We start from the raw sequence: 16,636 nt of genomic DNA on the forward strand, positions 1-16,636 counted from the left end.
TTAATTTTCTTGGGATTATAATAATACCGCCTCAAATGAGTTCAGTTGTTGGAGATGGCAGTTAAATTGCAGCATTCTGTCCCTCTCACTGAATCAAAACGGAACTCAGTCCATTTCTGACTTCTTTCAACTTTACAAATTTTTATGTTTTAGAACCTTTGGCACTAAAGTTGCATGGAGATTCTATCTGTTGGTTGCCACATATTCAATGGTTGACAGGCAGAACTGTAAGAAAACTGATGGCTTTGGGTGTCTGTCTAGATCTTTGGATCTTTGTCCCTTCCACTGTAAACAATGGCTGGGGATTGAGGAGGGAGTTGCTGATAGAACCACAGGTGAGGTGTTAAAGGTAAAGTTCACAATCCTGAAGCCTACCAGGAAATTGGCTGATCTGATGTGTGAGCACTGATCTCCAAAATGGCACAATTAGATCTTATCAATAACAACAACTTGAAATCAGTTTTGGATTTGCTGGAAAAGCTACAACTTTAGGCAGTTATGGTCTGTAATTTGTTTCGTTGGGGAAGAAGTGTGTTTTAATTTCTAAATGCCTGAAAGTTAAAATTAGTGCAGGTCAAAGATTATCAGGTACTTAGAGCATAACAAAGGTATAGAAAGTAATCAGAAGAGTTGAAGGGATTCTGACCTTTACTTCTAGACAACTAGAATACAAGGTGGTAGAAGTTATGCTCCAATTATACAAAGCCCTGGTTAGAACACACCTGGATTTATTGAGAGCAGTATTTTTGCACTGCAACTTGAGAATGACGTATTGTCCTTGGAAGGAGTGCAGCTTAATTGATCACAAATAACCCTTGAAATCCCAGAACTTAATCATAAGGAGAGATTGCACAAAGTTGGGTTGATATTTACTGGAATTTAGGAGGTTGGAGAGTAGCTTAGTCTACGTTTTCAATATATTAAGAGGATTCAATGGGGTTAAAGTCTTTTTCAATATCCACAATTAGAGAGAAAGAGCTCTTTCTGCAGATCAGCAAAGTCTGGGACCTGGGGGCACATTCTTGAAAATAAGACTGGCAATTCTTCCCCTGAAATTCTTGGGGTAGATCAACCGTTTTCTGAAATAGTCAAAATTGATGTTAATGCGTGTGCTCTGATAATTCAGTATGTCACAGTGAAATAAATCACGAAATAGCCTCGGTTTAATTGAACAGTAATCTGTGCATTTTCATTAATTGTAGACTGATTTTGACTTCATGCAGATGCCATATTGTTTTAAATGTTAATGTTAAATTAAAGTAAGAGTGGGTATGGTGAAAGGGCTCGCCATAATCTTCCAGTCTTCCCGAGATCCAGGAAAGTTGGCAGGGGTTTGGAAATTGGCAAATATGCTACCTTTATACAAGAAACACAGTGAGGACAGTTCTAGCAATTACAGGCCAGTCAGTTTGACAACAGTTGCTGATGCGTTAGAAACAATAGTCAGGAAAAAAAAATTGCTGCAGAGGTTTGAGTCAGTTGAGAGCCAGCACAGATTTATAAGGGGCAGAGCAAACATGATGAACCATATGAAATGCTTGATGCAGGGATTGCAGTAAATGTTGTTGCATGGCTTTTAACAAAATGCCAAGTACCACGTGGAGGGCATGTTCAGAAAATTAAATAACAGGGTCAGTGTCAAGTTGGACAAAAGAATTGGCGTAAGGACTGAAAACAGCAAGTAGATAGTTATTTTTCAGATTTAATGATAATAGACAGTAATATTCCTCAAGGGTCAGTATTTTTTTTTTGAAACGTTCAAGTGATTTGGACACTAGAGTACAGAGTAGTCTCAAAATTTAATGAAGGTACCAGACATGCACGCGGTGAGAATCACGAGGATGATACTAATCGGCTGCAGCAAGATATCGATAGGCTACCAGAATGGGCAGACAAGTGGCAGGTGAGATTGAGTACAGGGAAGTGTAAGGTAATATGCATTGTCTTGTCCTATCACTTCTGCCGATGTAAACATAATGGCACAGCTCCAAAAATTACACAGAAAACAGAAGGATCTGAAGGGTACTTGCATCAATCTTTTTTAAGGTCACAGGCCATTTCAGAGAGTGTTTAGCCAAGTATATCTGACCTTAGAGGCATTGAGTACAAAAACAATGAAGTTATGCTGAAACTTTCTAAAGCACTGAGTAGAAAAGAAAACCCAGAGCATGACGTTCTGATCAGGTCACCACACTACAGGAAGGATGGAAGGTCCTTTCAAGGGTACAGAGGAGATTAAGTGGAATAGTTCCAAGGATGGAGCATTTGAACAATAAGGTTATGTTGGAGATGCTGATGTTCCCGTCCTTGGAGGAAAGGAGATTTAGGGAAGACACACAAGATTGTAACTGGTTTGGATAGAATAGATGAGGAAATACTGTTCCATCAATCAATGGGTAGCACGGTGGCTCAGTGTTTAGCACTGTTGCCTCACAGCACCAGCAACCTGGGTTTGATTCCAACCTCGGGCGACTATCTATGTGGAGGTTGCAAACTCCCCCCATGTCTGCATAGCTTTTTTCTGGGTGCTCCGGATTCCTCTGTTAGCCCAGAGGCGTGCAGATAGGTGGATTGGCCATGCTAAATTACCCCATAGTGTCCAGGGATGCATATGTTAGATGGATTAACCATGGGAAATGCAGGGTTACAGGGGTATGGTAGGGGATGTGGGTCTGGGTAGGATGCCCCTCACAAAATCGGTGTGGACTCGATGGCTCCAATGGCCTACTTCCACACTGTAGGAGTTCTATGACCTGGGACACAGATTTAAGTTTTGGGCAAAAATATACAGGAAGAATGTAAGTAAGAACTTTTTAATGCAGCAACTGATAACGAGCATGAACCCACTGCCCATGGTGGGGAAGTAGAGGCAATCTGCGATTCCAAAAGGAAATTGAATGGGTTTTGGAATGAAGTAAATATGCCACTCTACTGGGGGAGATCAGACTTCTCTAAGCCAGTTTGGACTCAGTGACATTCTACTGTGTCATAAAAAATGAAGATTTAAGACTTTGCATAAAATATTTGTTACTGGGATGTGGGCAACACAGCACTCTGTTCCCATTCCTATTTGCATTCAGTTGCTAGCAGTGAACTTTTCCCTTTAAATAATACAGCCCTTGTGTTGATCATCCCTACGCAGTGATGTTGGTGGGAAATTCCCGTTGTGAAAGAGATGGTGATTGGGCACATGTGTTATGTAAGATTTGGTGTTGACATCTGGCCTGTTGATTATGATTGGCAGCAGTACAATATTGGAGAAGGCCTTTTGAGAGTTTCTGCTTCAAGCTTCTCATCCCCAACTATAACACAAATGATCTAATCTATGATTGTTAGTCATTTTTCACCACCGGTATTGCTTGTTAATGTCCTGTTTTCTTGAAACCCAGTAATTGAATTGAACAAATGGTTAGTTTCATATCAACCTTTGACAAAGTACAATAAATATTTCTAATTATTGAAACTGAAAAGCTTGATTTTATAAGAACATAAATTATCAATCACCAACAATCTCACATCTCTTCACACCATCTAACCTCGAGCAGACAGCAGCACTTTGATGTGGCTACAGCAGCTGACGTTGTTAATGCACACGTACTAGAGCTGAATTTTTAGGCTATCTCCATTGAGAGATCAAGTGGCACAATGTAAAAACATAATATTAAAGCAGTTTCAATTGGCCAGCATTTTCTGAGCTGTTTGTGGCTTCAAATAAAAAAATTAACTTTTAGTTAATAATTAAGTTCACATCAACCTTGTGGGTCAAGGTGGCAAACATCACAGGAATGTATTTAGTCTAGAAGTTGCTCTCAATATAATGATAAAAAGTAATGAGCTGCAGAAGCACTTAAGTTGGAACTGTACTTGAGTTAAATGGCATGTTACAGAGTGTGTTTTCAACGAGGAAGGAAACATTGAAATCTGAATCTATAGGTATGAGGTTGGAAAAGCACAGCAGGTCAGACAGCATCCAAGTGGCAGGTAAGTCAATATTTCAGGCCCAAACCCTTCGTCAGGACCCTTTGTCCTTCTTGCCTCCAAAAATTGAAAACATTGGCTTTTGTTGCTTTCACAATTGGAGTAATATTAGAATGAATATTTAAATGGAGGTTTTGTGTTTTTTTTAGATTAAAAAACAGCATACAAGTAGCATCTATTTACTGTGTAGGAATTAGTAGCCTTTTACATTAATTTTTCACCAAATTTATAATTTTTGGAGATGTGTTCCCCTGGTGTTAAATTTGCATTAATTTGGTTTGAGGTTAAGTATTGAATAGCACTTGGTTTCATGACTGCAGTAAGTGGAACATTTTATATGAGTGGACAAGCAATTGATGTAATTTTAGAATATTGAATATCTAACATATTATGTCCTCCTCTCCCTGGTTCTTTTTCAGATAACAGTTCTGTGGATCAACAGGTTCTAAATTGCTGTGTTTCATCTTTCATAACATTTCATTTGAATTTTGTTACATTTTTACGTGGTTATCATAGTAAATATGTTCATTTCACATCCTATTTGTATCGCATGGAACCCACCTTTACAAATACATGTTATAATTTCTCTTCTTTGTTATCTGTTCGAAATATGATGCATTTGTAAACAGGACATTTATTACTAAGAATAAATTTCCACAAACATACTTTTTCATAATGTATTTCATGCTTAAGTGCAAGAGAAAAAAATGTTGAATTTTTCATTGAAACTGTACATGTATTATTTAGGACTCCATAATGCTTACAGTTTTCTATTTGTTCCTTATTAAAGGCTCAGCTATCAAGTGGTAATGTATTCGATGCATCTAGCCTTTCAAGCTTCAAGACCCCCGGAGGGTGAGCTAAATTTATATCCCATGTATTTCTAAAATTAAACTCACATCAGCAATGTTTTTTTTGTGGAAAGACAATGGAACAACTAAACAAAATCACCCTTAACTCCTTGGCTTTTATGTTTTGTTCTTGAATCATCTTCGCGCTCACCTTTATCGACACACTAAATGTATCGATTTTTACGTTGCCAATGAATAAGGCAATGTTATCAAATCTACTGATTGAATAATTTTGGAGGCGTGTTATAAGAATGAAGACGCAGCATCTATTTTCAGGATTTAATATTTTCTTTGTTCAAACTCTGGATCATGGTTTGCACATTCCTGAAAGTGACTATTTGGAAATACTTGCTTGATCAGAGCATGCAATAATCATGCATATATGATGAAAAGAAAAGACAGACTATACTGCAAATATTACATGGTTCAGGCTGAGAGAACCAGTGTTCAGGGTTTAATGGTCCCTGCTTGGGCCAGCCCATGGGTTACAGAGCATCCTGCGGCAGCTCATTCATAAGCTTTCTCAGGAGAATTTAATCCAAACCAGGCACCTATCCCCCAATGGCTGGCTTCCTATTTCCCAAGGGGGAGTTTCTCCTGGAAAATTCTGGCGTGGGGAAGATGGCCTACCTCCAAGAGCTGCTATTTAGTCAAAGGCTGGCAAACTAATAGCACCACCAGGAGTAGTGGCCACTTCTGGTATTGCTGTCCGGTCCTCATTAGAGGCTGAAACCTCAGGAGTCGGACAGGTTCATCTGGGCCGGACAGGGAATCATATTTCGGCCATTTACCCTGTTTTACCCATATGTCATGGTACAAACAGGCTTATTATTTTAGTTATCACCAATTTCTATTGTTAAATCTAACCTGTAATGGTATGTCATATATAATCTAGTAAATACTTGTAGTTGTCTGGTTGCATTATAGTAGTAATCATTTACTTTTGAAAGGACATGAATATTATACAGTGCTTCACACAATACAGGAGTTTTCAGTTACCGTGGATCTGCGTATTCCTTTAAGGTAACAGTCTAATAGTTAATCATATGTTTTACCCAGGTCAAGCTGAGTTTAATTGTTCCTTGGTGAGGGAATTTTAACTGAAACATGTTTTAGCTTCAAGCTCAAGCTTAGAAGCAGAGAGCATTTTAAAGCTATTGGCAAGATTTAAACAAAATATTGCAGTGAGAACACCGGTTATTCAGTAATTTATCAGGAACTTTGGAAGTTGAAGTAACTTACAGACTGCAGCTCAGAAGCTTTGTTTTGTCAAGTGCGTTAGGTTGTTATATGATATTTATGTGGAACTCCATTAACAAACATGTAGAGCTGGGCCCTGTATACCAACCACTATGAAACAAAACCAGAAGTGATGCCACCCACCCCAACAGACTGAGGCACATAAGTAGCAAGCAGGACAGAACACTGATACTTCACCAGAGGTGCACTGACAATGTTACCTAGCAGGGTGATGAAATGCTTGTGAAAACACTTACCAGCTTGGCAAGCAAGTCAACAACTGCATGTGTGTGTATTTATGTGTGACATATAGATCATAGAATCCCTACAGTGATGGAACAGGCCCTTTGGCCCAACAAGTCCAAACCGACCCTCAGAATATCCCACCCAGACCCATCCCCCTATAACCCACTTAATCTACACATCCCTGAACACTACAAGCAATTTAGCATGGCCAATCAACCTAGCCTGCACACCTTTGGACTGTGGGAGGAAACCCACGCAGGCATGGGGAGAATGTGCAAACTCCACAGATATATCTGAAACTTTATTCTCTATGAACATCATTGACAGCTTTAGGAAACTTAATGGTCTAGGACTGGACTCATAATAAAGTGAATCAGTCACATTTATTAATTATCAAATTTTATACGGTATCTTGATGGAGCTGGCTTGGTTCAAGCTCCATCAATTCTCAATCTCAGGGATCTGAAATCAGAGCAAACAATGTTTAACTGTATGTCGCTGTCCTCATTGCGTATGGACTTTACAAATAATTTTTAGAGTTACAATCAAATGCAAGTTACTAAACTGAGCAGGGAAGCTGTTGTAATTTTCAGTGAACTAGAGCTTAAGCTTGTTCAGTACCCCTCTTCCTCGGAGTTATGAAAATAGCTTTTTAGCACAGTGGGATGAGGGTTTTGTTCGTTACACCAGCATTTAGCAATTAAAGTGCATCACATTGCTGTGGATCAGATGAAGCAAGAACAGCAGCTTGCTTCCCTAAAGGCCAGATGGGTTTTTCCTCAACAGTCGACCATGGTCATTATTAGTCTCTTAATTCCAGATTTTATTTTTGAACTTGAATTCAGATTCCACCATCTGCCATGGTGGGATTCAAACCTGTGCTCCCAGAACATTACTGGGTCTCTGGATTAACAGTTCAGCAATAGTGCTAGTCGGCCATCATGTCCCCGCTTCATACTGCTTGAGGCTTCTGTCCATCCAGATTAGGGGCTGAAAGGTCGACAGCACGTCGCGTATTCTGATACATTGGGCTGGGAATTACAGAGGGTCAGATGACACACTCACACATTCACACTCTCATGCTCACTCACTCACACTCTGACACACTTGTCTGGCCCAAAGGACACTTTGTGGCCATGACACTCTGGTCTAACCAGTTCTAAGTGGGCCTTCTGCCCGTCACTGGGAGGATGTCCCATCCTTGGGGCTCCTGCTGTCCTGGGAGCAACAGAGCTGCATGCTGGATGCAGCCAGGATAGCATGAGCCCATTTATCCCAGCAAAGTGATGTCCGAGCCGTTAGGACGTAGATTACAGATGGGGTGAGCTGGGGGCATTTCTGCCTCCAGGCAGCGAGGAAGGAAGCGGGTGGCTACTAACCTCTCAGGGGCATTCTCTGAATATAGTCTCTCTACGTTTTGTAAAATAACATCCTGCCACACTCACCTGACTGCCCATGCCAACCATGTTATGATTATTTATGTACTTTTGGTGGGCTGCAATGTTGAGTTTAGTGCCTGACCATTTTCCTCATGCTATGGGGGTGAGTTTTGGATTGGGTGCCACGATGAAGGGTTATCTCTGGGACATGTGTCCCCCACCCCTCACCCAAAACACATGCGGCACTGGCAATTAACGCCCAGTCCATTGCTATTCAAGAAGACAATGCAAAATCTGCTTCCTGACGTTCTGACAAAAAGACATTCTGTTTTTCTGCTTATTGTGGATGAGGTATCGAAAGTGAAAGCACGAGAACTGAGGTGAACGCTGAAGTTGTTTCAAATTCTTCAAACCTTGTTGTTGAAGTTAGAGGTGAGCCATGCTGGAGGAAAAATGATGACCTCACGGAAGTTGTGGTGAGGAAAGTGGAGTGATCAGATCAGAAACCACAGAAATGAGGCAAGTAAAAACGGTGAGCTGAAATATAAGTGGTGGTTGTGTACAAGGTTGTCAACCAGATAGAAATAGAGAAAGCCAGTCATCTGAGTACCATCTCCACAGTCTGAGCCTTGCCTCTGCTGCCTGTATCCCAGTCTTCACTATTCCTGCTTATCTCTCGTTCCAGTTCTTCCTGACCAACATTGAATTCTAGTTATCAGTCTTGGATTTGAAGTTCTTATGTTCATGTTTGTCTTTGAGAAATTTTGTATCCTACCATAGTTTATAAACACCCCAATACTCTAACCCCTGACCTATGTGATCTCTCATGCATCGTCTTTTTGATTCTGTATTGATTCTTATTGATCACTGTGTTCTCAAGTGTCAAAACTAACATTTGAGAATTTGCAATCTCACACCCTGTCGTGTCATGATTGAAATATGTTCATAGAATTCCTACAATGCATAAAGATGTCATTTGGCCCATCGAATCAAGGAGCAACCCGCCACCCTCTCCCTGTAACGTCACATTTACCATTGGCTAACCCATTCAGCCTGCACATCCCTGAACACTGCGGACAATTTAACACGGGTAACCCAACTAACCTGCACCTGTTTGGACTGCGGGAGGAAACCGGAGCACCTGGAGGAAACCCACGCAGACACGGGGAGAATGTGCAAATTCCACACAGACAGTTGCTCGAGGGTGGAATCGAACCCAAGTCCCTGGCGCTGTGAGGCAGCAGTGCTAACCACTGAGCCACCGTACCACCCTACTTGGTATTACATCTAATGTTAGATACACAGCACGTCCAAAGTCAAATGCAGTGAATCTTCTCCATGCTGCTGCACATATATCAACTTATTGTTTGTTTCGATGAATTGTCTGGAAAATCCAATGTGTTATTTCAACTCTGTCCAACATTCTTCTCAGTGGAGGATGCCTATTATTATAAGGAAAAATAAAGCCCAGAACAACTGGAGGGTGAAATTAGGTTCATTCAGAAGCCTGAAAATGAGCACAGAAACTTGGAATCCTACAGTGTGAAAGCAGGGCATTTAGTCTATTGAACATACCGACCCTCCAAAGAGCATCCCACCCAGACCCACCTGTAAAACTGCATTTTCCACGGTTAACCCACCTAACCAATGCAGCCCTGTACACTGTGCGGCAATGTTTAGCATGTCCAATCCACCTAATCTGCGCATCTTTGGAATGTGGGAGGAAACCGGAGCACCCAGAGGAAACCCACACAGACACGGGGAGAATGTGCAAAATGCACACAGTTGCCCAAGGGTGGAATAAAACCCAGGCCCCTGGCGCTGTGAGGCAGCAGTGTTAACCACTGAGCCACTGTGCTGCCCCTCTAGTTCTTAAAAATGGCGAGTGGGCGGTTGATTTCGATATTGAGGCACTGACTGCACGATGGAGTTCAGATCGATGGTGATCTGGCCACCAATCAAATTTCATGTGCCTCCCTCACTCAAATCAGGTACAGCAGGAGCAGTGTTTGAGGTGAAAGCTAGTTGAATTAGTTAATTATGACTGTGATTTGGAAGGGACTTCATCATCCAGGAACCATGTTTCAAAAAAAAGTAAGTTTAATATTTAAGAGGAGTTCTGAATTGATTTTGCTTTGATTCATCTATCTCTATTTATCGTTGAATCCTTTCATTTAAACGATGCTAGTTTCAAGGATGTAACAGAGATAGTAGGAACTGACGATGCTAGAGAATCCGAGATAACACGGTGTGGAGCTGGATGAACACAGCGGGCCGAGCGGCATCAGAGGAGCAGGAAAGTTTGACGTTTCGGGTCGGGACCCTTCTTCAGAAATTTCCTTCTGAAGAAGGGTCCCGACCCGAAACGTCAAACTTTCCTGCTCCTGTGATGCTGCTTGGCCTGCTGTGTTCATCCAGCTCCACAGCGTGTTATCTCAGGCTTCAAGGATGACAGCTTAAATGAGTTGCTCTGATAACTGCATGAGGGAGTTGGATTACTGTTGGCACAGGTAGGTATCAGCACAAGCATCCTGGCATTGATGTGGAATTTGGCTTGGAACTTAGCCAGTTAAGCTCCTGTGTTCATGAAAGGGAGGGAACGGGGCAGATAGGAATTAGGCAACTACAATCCATTTTGCCTAATGTCTGTCATGGGGAAGAAGCCATTATTAAGGAGGTTACAGCAGAGTGCTTAAAAAATCTTAATGGGATCAGGAAGACTCCCTGTGGTTTTGTGCAAAGGAAATCATATTTGGCTAATTTATTAGAGTTCTTTGAGGGTGAAACAATCTGTAGATGCAGCAAACTTGGATTTCCAGATGATATTTGACATGGTGGCACATGTAAAATTTATATTCCAATATACTGTGTACGCACAACACACACAACGTCAAATACGATATACAATGTTGTAGTGTAAGTTGAAATATATAAGCAAAAAGAGAGATTTGGTTAGTTAATAGAAAGCAGAGAGCAGGGATAAATGGGTCATTTTCAAGTTGGCAAACTGTAATGAATGGATTGCCACAGGGTTCGGTGCTGGAACCTCAATCATTTACAACCAGTCAGTGATTGGGTGTATGATACCTTGCTTTGCTGATGACACAAAGGTAGCTGAATAAATTGTAAGTGGGACATAGGGAGTCAGCTGACGGATATAGATAATTTGAGTGGGCTTACATTTGGCTGATGTGAGAAAATATCAGTTTGTCTATTTTACCAGGAAAAATAGAAGAGCTGCATATTATTTCAATGGGAATGGATTATGCAACAGCAGCTAGAGGCTGTTTGGGTGCCCTGGTATAAAACACACAAAGCATTAGTACGGAGGTACAGCAAATGATTAGAAAGGCAAATGAGATGTTGCTTATTGCAAGGTGGAATGGAAGTTTCTCCGTGTTTATGCAGGATGGTGGTGAGGTCATATTTGGAGCACCATGTTCAGGTTTGGACTCCTTACTTAAGAAATCAAGGTATCAATGTGGACTTCATCAGCTTCAAAATCTCCCCTTCCCCCACCGCATCCCAAAACCAGCCCAGTTCATCCCCTCCCCCCACTGTACCACACAACCAGCCCAGCTCTTCCCCTCCACCCACTGCATCCCAAAACCAGTCCAACCTGTCTCTGCTTCCCTAACCTGTTCTTCCTCTCACCCATCCCTTCCTCCCACCCCAAGCCGCACCTCCATCTCCTACCTACTAACCTCATCCCACCTCCTTGACCTGTCCATCTTCCCTGGACTGACCTATCCCCTCCCTACCTCCCCACCTATACTCTCCTCTCTACCTATCTTCTTTTCTCTCCATCTTCAGTCCGCCTCCCCCTCTCTCCCTATTTATTCCAGAACCCTCACCCCATCCCCCTCTCTGATGAAGGGTCTAGGCCCGAAACGTCAGCTTTTGTGCTCCTGAGATGCTGCTGGGTCTGCTATGTTCATCCAGCCTCACATTTTATTACTTAAGAAAGGATGAGCCTCGAGGCAAAGTCTTAGTGTCCCTACCTTTGAGCTAGGAGTTCTGGGTTCAAGTCCCACCTGGTCTAAAGATGTACAGTAAGAAGTTTGAACAGGTTGATTAGCAAATATCTACAATTGCATCAGAAGCAGTTGAGAGAAGGGTCACCTGACTGCTATCCATGATGAAGGGATTATCCTCTGAGGAAAGGATAATCAGATTGCACCTGTATCTGTTGGAATTTGGAAGAATGTGAGGATCCTTTTGAAATGTTGGCTGCTCAGAGAATGTTTCTCTTTGTGGGAGCGTTTTTAGAGTGAATGGAGAGTTGGGAAAATAATATGAGATCTCCCACTTAAAATGGAACTGAGGATGTAGGGATTGGAATGATCACAAGTGACATGTACAATGATGGAATAGAATCCTTTTTGGTTGATGAACTTAGCTGCATAATGCTCTCAATGCAATGTGTGTACAGTCTTTAGTATCCTGCACCTGACAGATGCCAGTAATGTTGGCAAAACCTCCTGCCCAGGCTGCAGCACTGACCATGTCATGAGAAAATGGTATGAAATGTTGTGATCTGGCACAAATTACATCAGTAACAGCCTCAGTACATTTGCGGACTGAGGATCATGGGATCCCACGCAAGTCCTCAGCGGATCCTAGGAAACAGCCAGTTGCATAAATGTTCAACGCAGCTGTCACACAGTCAGCCACTGGGATATAATGGTTACCCAGCCCTTCGGGTCTCTGGTTCTGTTGGCACTGTTCCACGATGGTGTCCTGTGACATCTTCGGTCTGCAGTAACACTGTGCCTCGCTCATCTGGAGGGAATGGTATTGAGGATGATAGACTCTGGGCGTCCTGAAGGGACCTTCAGCTGCAGTTTGCTTGGGTGGAGACTGTTCTGTATCCACAGGAGTTTGCTACTAGTCCAGGGTTGCTGTTGCTCACCCATTTCTCTGCGCCTCTGATGTGCTGTAGCAACAGTGACCATAAACCTGTGGTTGGACTCATGGCCACACTGCCAGTGACCCTATGTGGGGAGTATCAGAAGCAGAACGGGCCCTTTAATAATGTGAGCAGTCAGCAGTGACATCACATCACTCACGAATGATGGTTTGGCCTAATCCTCTGTACAGGAGGACATGGAGGGCCCTGACGAGGAGGATGATGGAATGCCTCCTATTGGTCTTAAACATAGTGACCGTAGTCCAATAAGTGCAACACAAGCTGCGTCATGGAAACGTAGCAGGAAATTTTAAGCGTTGTATGCTGTCTGATACTATGTACCCCCCTCCCAACTTCACTCCATTCCCCGAATCTCCCAGGGACATCAGCACATAAGAGTGTGTTGGCAAACACCATTTGAGCTGAGAGAGAATCAGTTCCTTGCACTTGTGTAGCCTGTGAAGACCCGGATTGTCTTTGAAAATTGTGGTGTGCAGGTGTCACCTGGGGTTACCCCTGCGTCACTGAGACGGCTGCCATCAATCTCCCTGTGACCAGTAAGATGGTCGAGATTGCTTGTGACCAGGATTTGACTCCCAGACAGTCGGACACTGCCTGCATGCAGGAGATGTTTTCTAATCAGCCTGTTCGGAGATATGTCGCCGCACCTCTGGAGCAGGTGGGACTCCTGGGTCAGAGGTAGGGACACTACCGAACATTCAACTGTACTTTGAAAACAATTGAAGGAATTGCCGCTTGAAGAAACTCCCATCCCTCACAAGGAAAGCCCCTTTACTCCAACAGGAAAAAAAGAGTTACCCCTCCCACCCTGAGTGTGGGCACAGCCGTTGTTAATTTCCAGTGTGCATTTGCAGTTCACATGAGGATGGAAGGCACTATTTGGCACAATGAGTCAGAGCCTTATCCTATTCATCAAAGGACCCCATCCAAACCTCCGTGTCCCTTTCCCCCAACCGCCCCTGTCGAACCAGTCAGTGGAGTCTCTACACAACTCTTTTGAATTACAGCTTCATTTCCCAACATTATGCACTGAGTCGCAGCCATACAGCTTACTTGGACCAGCTTTACTAACCGTGTTTTCAGAATTTCAGTTCTGATTTAATATTGTTTCACTTTGAGGTGGTCAACATTTTTAATATATCATAAGTGGCGGTACAGAAAGCACTGTGCTGACACTGCTTCAATTATCGAACACCCAGTATAACCAGTCGCTGCCTCTTCCACGTGGCAGAGACATTTCTGTTTATCAGCATCTTCCTTCCGCTTTGTATCTGCACATTTTTCAGTCCATAAGCTGATTTGTCCATTTGTTCCATTACAAATATTCTAATACATTTTCTATGCTTTCAATAATCATAGTTGACTATGGCATTTTTGATTCTGCCAATTCTTGTCAGATGGGCCTGTAATTCTGTGATTCATGTTACACGCCATTGTGAATATTGAAATTATGCAACATATTCTACACCCTGGTGCAATCTCACTGTTTATGGAAGTACTAGAAAGAAGTAAACTTCAGGTAATTGCATGAGGATCCAAAGTTGGTCCCAGTGTCCTATCGACATTTAAGAGGTAATGTTCTGTTGCTAATTTTTATGGTGATTTATTGGATTTTAAATTGTGCTTTGCATGTACTAATGTTAGTTCTCATAAGCTAGACCAGATTCAAGACAATGATAAATACTTTCTGCCAGAGAGTGAATACATCAATTATGGAGGATAGATTCATTGACCTATATGAAGTTGCAAATTCCAAATTGCTATGTCGCTCCCTTTGGCAGTCTTCTATATTGCACTCGAGCCTTAATCAGTTTTAGCAGTCTAAAGCTAACTTAAATCTATGTTTGCTAACTATTTGTCAGAATGGTTCAGACCATGCATGTGCACACCATGTTAATGTTTGTCAGGGCATCATATCATGATTAGTATCAATCACATCGCTGTGCCCTATAATATGTAGGAAACAGATTCCTTTGCAGGTTGTTAGTGCATTATCCTGAGTGGGAGGGACACATTCCATAAATATTTGCAGTTACCAATAGGTGAATAGCTAGCATTTTGGGTACTGTCAACTCTGCACCTAAAATAGTGTGAAGAAGCTATTATTGTCCAGAAAAAAAAATAGAAAAATGATCATTTCTTTTATTTCAAGTTGCGAGATGTCTCATGTGGGATGCAGATGGAATCGTACAACTCTTTTTAGCAGCAGTGAATGTATTTTGTAAAATCATCTCACAGTCATAGAGTCATACAGTGTGGAAACAGACCCTTCCGCCCAACTTGTCCATACCAGCCAGGCTTCCTAAACAGCACTAGTTCCACTTGATTGCATTTGACTCTGTCAACATTTTCTATTAACATAAATTGGATTAAAATATCTTTTAAATGTTGACATTGTACCCACCTCTCCCACTTCCTGTGGACATCAATTGTCCTTGTGGCTAGATTTTCAAGTAAAAAGCATGTCTTCCTTCAACAATATATCCTTCTGTATTCTAGAGATTGTTGCCACAAATAATATAGTGTTGATATAGTCAAGTACATTTTATTTTGGATAAACACACAAATAATGCTCTTAAAGTGGTGGAAAGTGTTTGAGATCATTTCTGAGAGACTACCTTGGGCAATGTAGCTCTGTGAATCCAGACCTTAACCTGTGAAATGGAGCAGAGGGGTCTTTGAATCCTGGGAAATGTTGAATGGATCTCCAATGATGATCAATGGAGTAACTTGAGTTTGAAAGGACACGTGTTGCAAGATGAAGGGAAATAGTTCTGTTTTATAACAAGAAAGCTCATTATAAGGTGCATCAGGTGTGAAAGATATCTAAAGCTGCTATGGAGTAGTCACAGAAATGAGAAATGGGCGGCACTCAAAAAAAGGCCAGTCATTTGGAATTGATGGATTGGTTACAATTTCTTTCTCTTTTCTTCTTACTGCATTTTCAATAAGATATTCAGCAAAAGGTGAGATTGCTGCCAAAATTGATTTGTAACTGAAGATCTATCGGGATAATGAAAGGCAAGCCTTCAGTTTTCAAGTGTTCTTAGAAACGTGGGCAATTCTTATATTAAAACAGTCTCATTAAATTCAAAAAGAATGCAACGACAAATCCAATCTAGAACTTCTTTGGTATTTAAGCTCTTTGGCGACTGGATAGCTCTTCTGCAGGAGAAAATAAATCTTTAAAGCTTCAATAGTTTGAAATCTCAGGTGATTGTCAGAAAGATAAACTCTGAGCGCTGGCTTTCCTGGCTGGGTATATATGTGGATTGCTTCCTCACCCCAAAAAGGAAATTCAGTCCTGCTGCTATGGTGAGCACACACTGGGCCTTGCTTAAACAGATCAAGGGTCAGATTTCACCTCCTCAGTGGACAGGAAGAGCCCCTACCTTCAAGAGGTGTCAATCAACTGCAGCTCCACCAATCCCAATGGGGCCAGAATTCTGTTGTGGCCATGGCTGGGACTGTAAGGAGACACAGGAAGAAGATCAAATTGCATACAGGTATAGTCCCAAACTTTTAGGGTGGAAAGGATTTGGAAGGCTAAGAGAGGTTGCTGAGCTTTGGAGTACAGGCAGGAGGAATGAAATGTGCGGGTGACATTTTGGTGGAGGTGGGGACTGTTCCAATCCTACATCAACCCCCTCAAGACTCTCCTGTTTCCCCCCACTACCCGCTTGCTGTGGGTCTAGAGTCACATGCAGGACGGACCAGGTAAGGATGGCAGGTTTCCTTCCTTAAAAAATATCGGTAAACCAGATGGGCTTTTGCAACAATCAGCCATCAATCACTGAGACTGGCAGTTAATTTCTGATTAATTCAATTAGAAATTAAATTCCACGAGATGCAGTCTGTGGGCTTTGAATCCATGTGCCCAGAATATTCCCCTGGCTTCTGGATTAAGAGCTGAGTGACATTACCACCATTCCAACAGCTCTGCCAATACCTGCAAGCAGAAGGAAATTACACAGTGTCCCTTCACACCCTAAATGGTGTGTCACAGACGAAAA

At 42.0% G+C, this 16,636-nt stretch overlaps 1 protein-coding gene across 7 annotated transcripts in view; it reads left to right on the forward strand.

The window, feature by feature from the left end:
* LOC125467255 (protein unc-13 homolog C-like) overlaps nucleotides 1–16,636 on the forward strand; it is a 562,058-nt gene that overhangs the window by 292,676 nt on the left and 252,746 nt on the right. For 4 of the 7 annotated variants that reach the window (XM_059639173.1, XM_059639171.1, XM_059639172.1 and 1 more), the window contains one exon: nucleotides 4,769–4,833. In XM_059639173.1, coding sequence (XP_059495156.1) covers nucleotides 4,769–4,833 — 65 coding nt within the window. Of the gene's footprint in view, nucleotides 1–4,397; nucleotides 4,421–4,768; nucleotides 4,834–16,636 lie in introns of all 7 variants that reach the window. The other 3 variants (XM_059639170.1, XM_048562842.2, XM_048562846.2) reach the window with 1 other exon arrangement.

Source organism: Stegostoma tigrinum, chromosome 33 (genome assembly GCF_030684315.1).
Source record: "Stegostoma tigrinum isolate sSteTig4 chromosome 33, sSteTig4.hap1, whole genome shotgun sequence".
NCBI classification, from domain to species: Eukaryota; Metazoa; Chordata; class Chondrichthyes; order Orectolobiformes; family Stegostomatidae; genus Stegostoma; species Stegostoma tigrinum.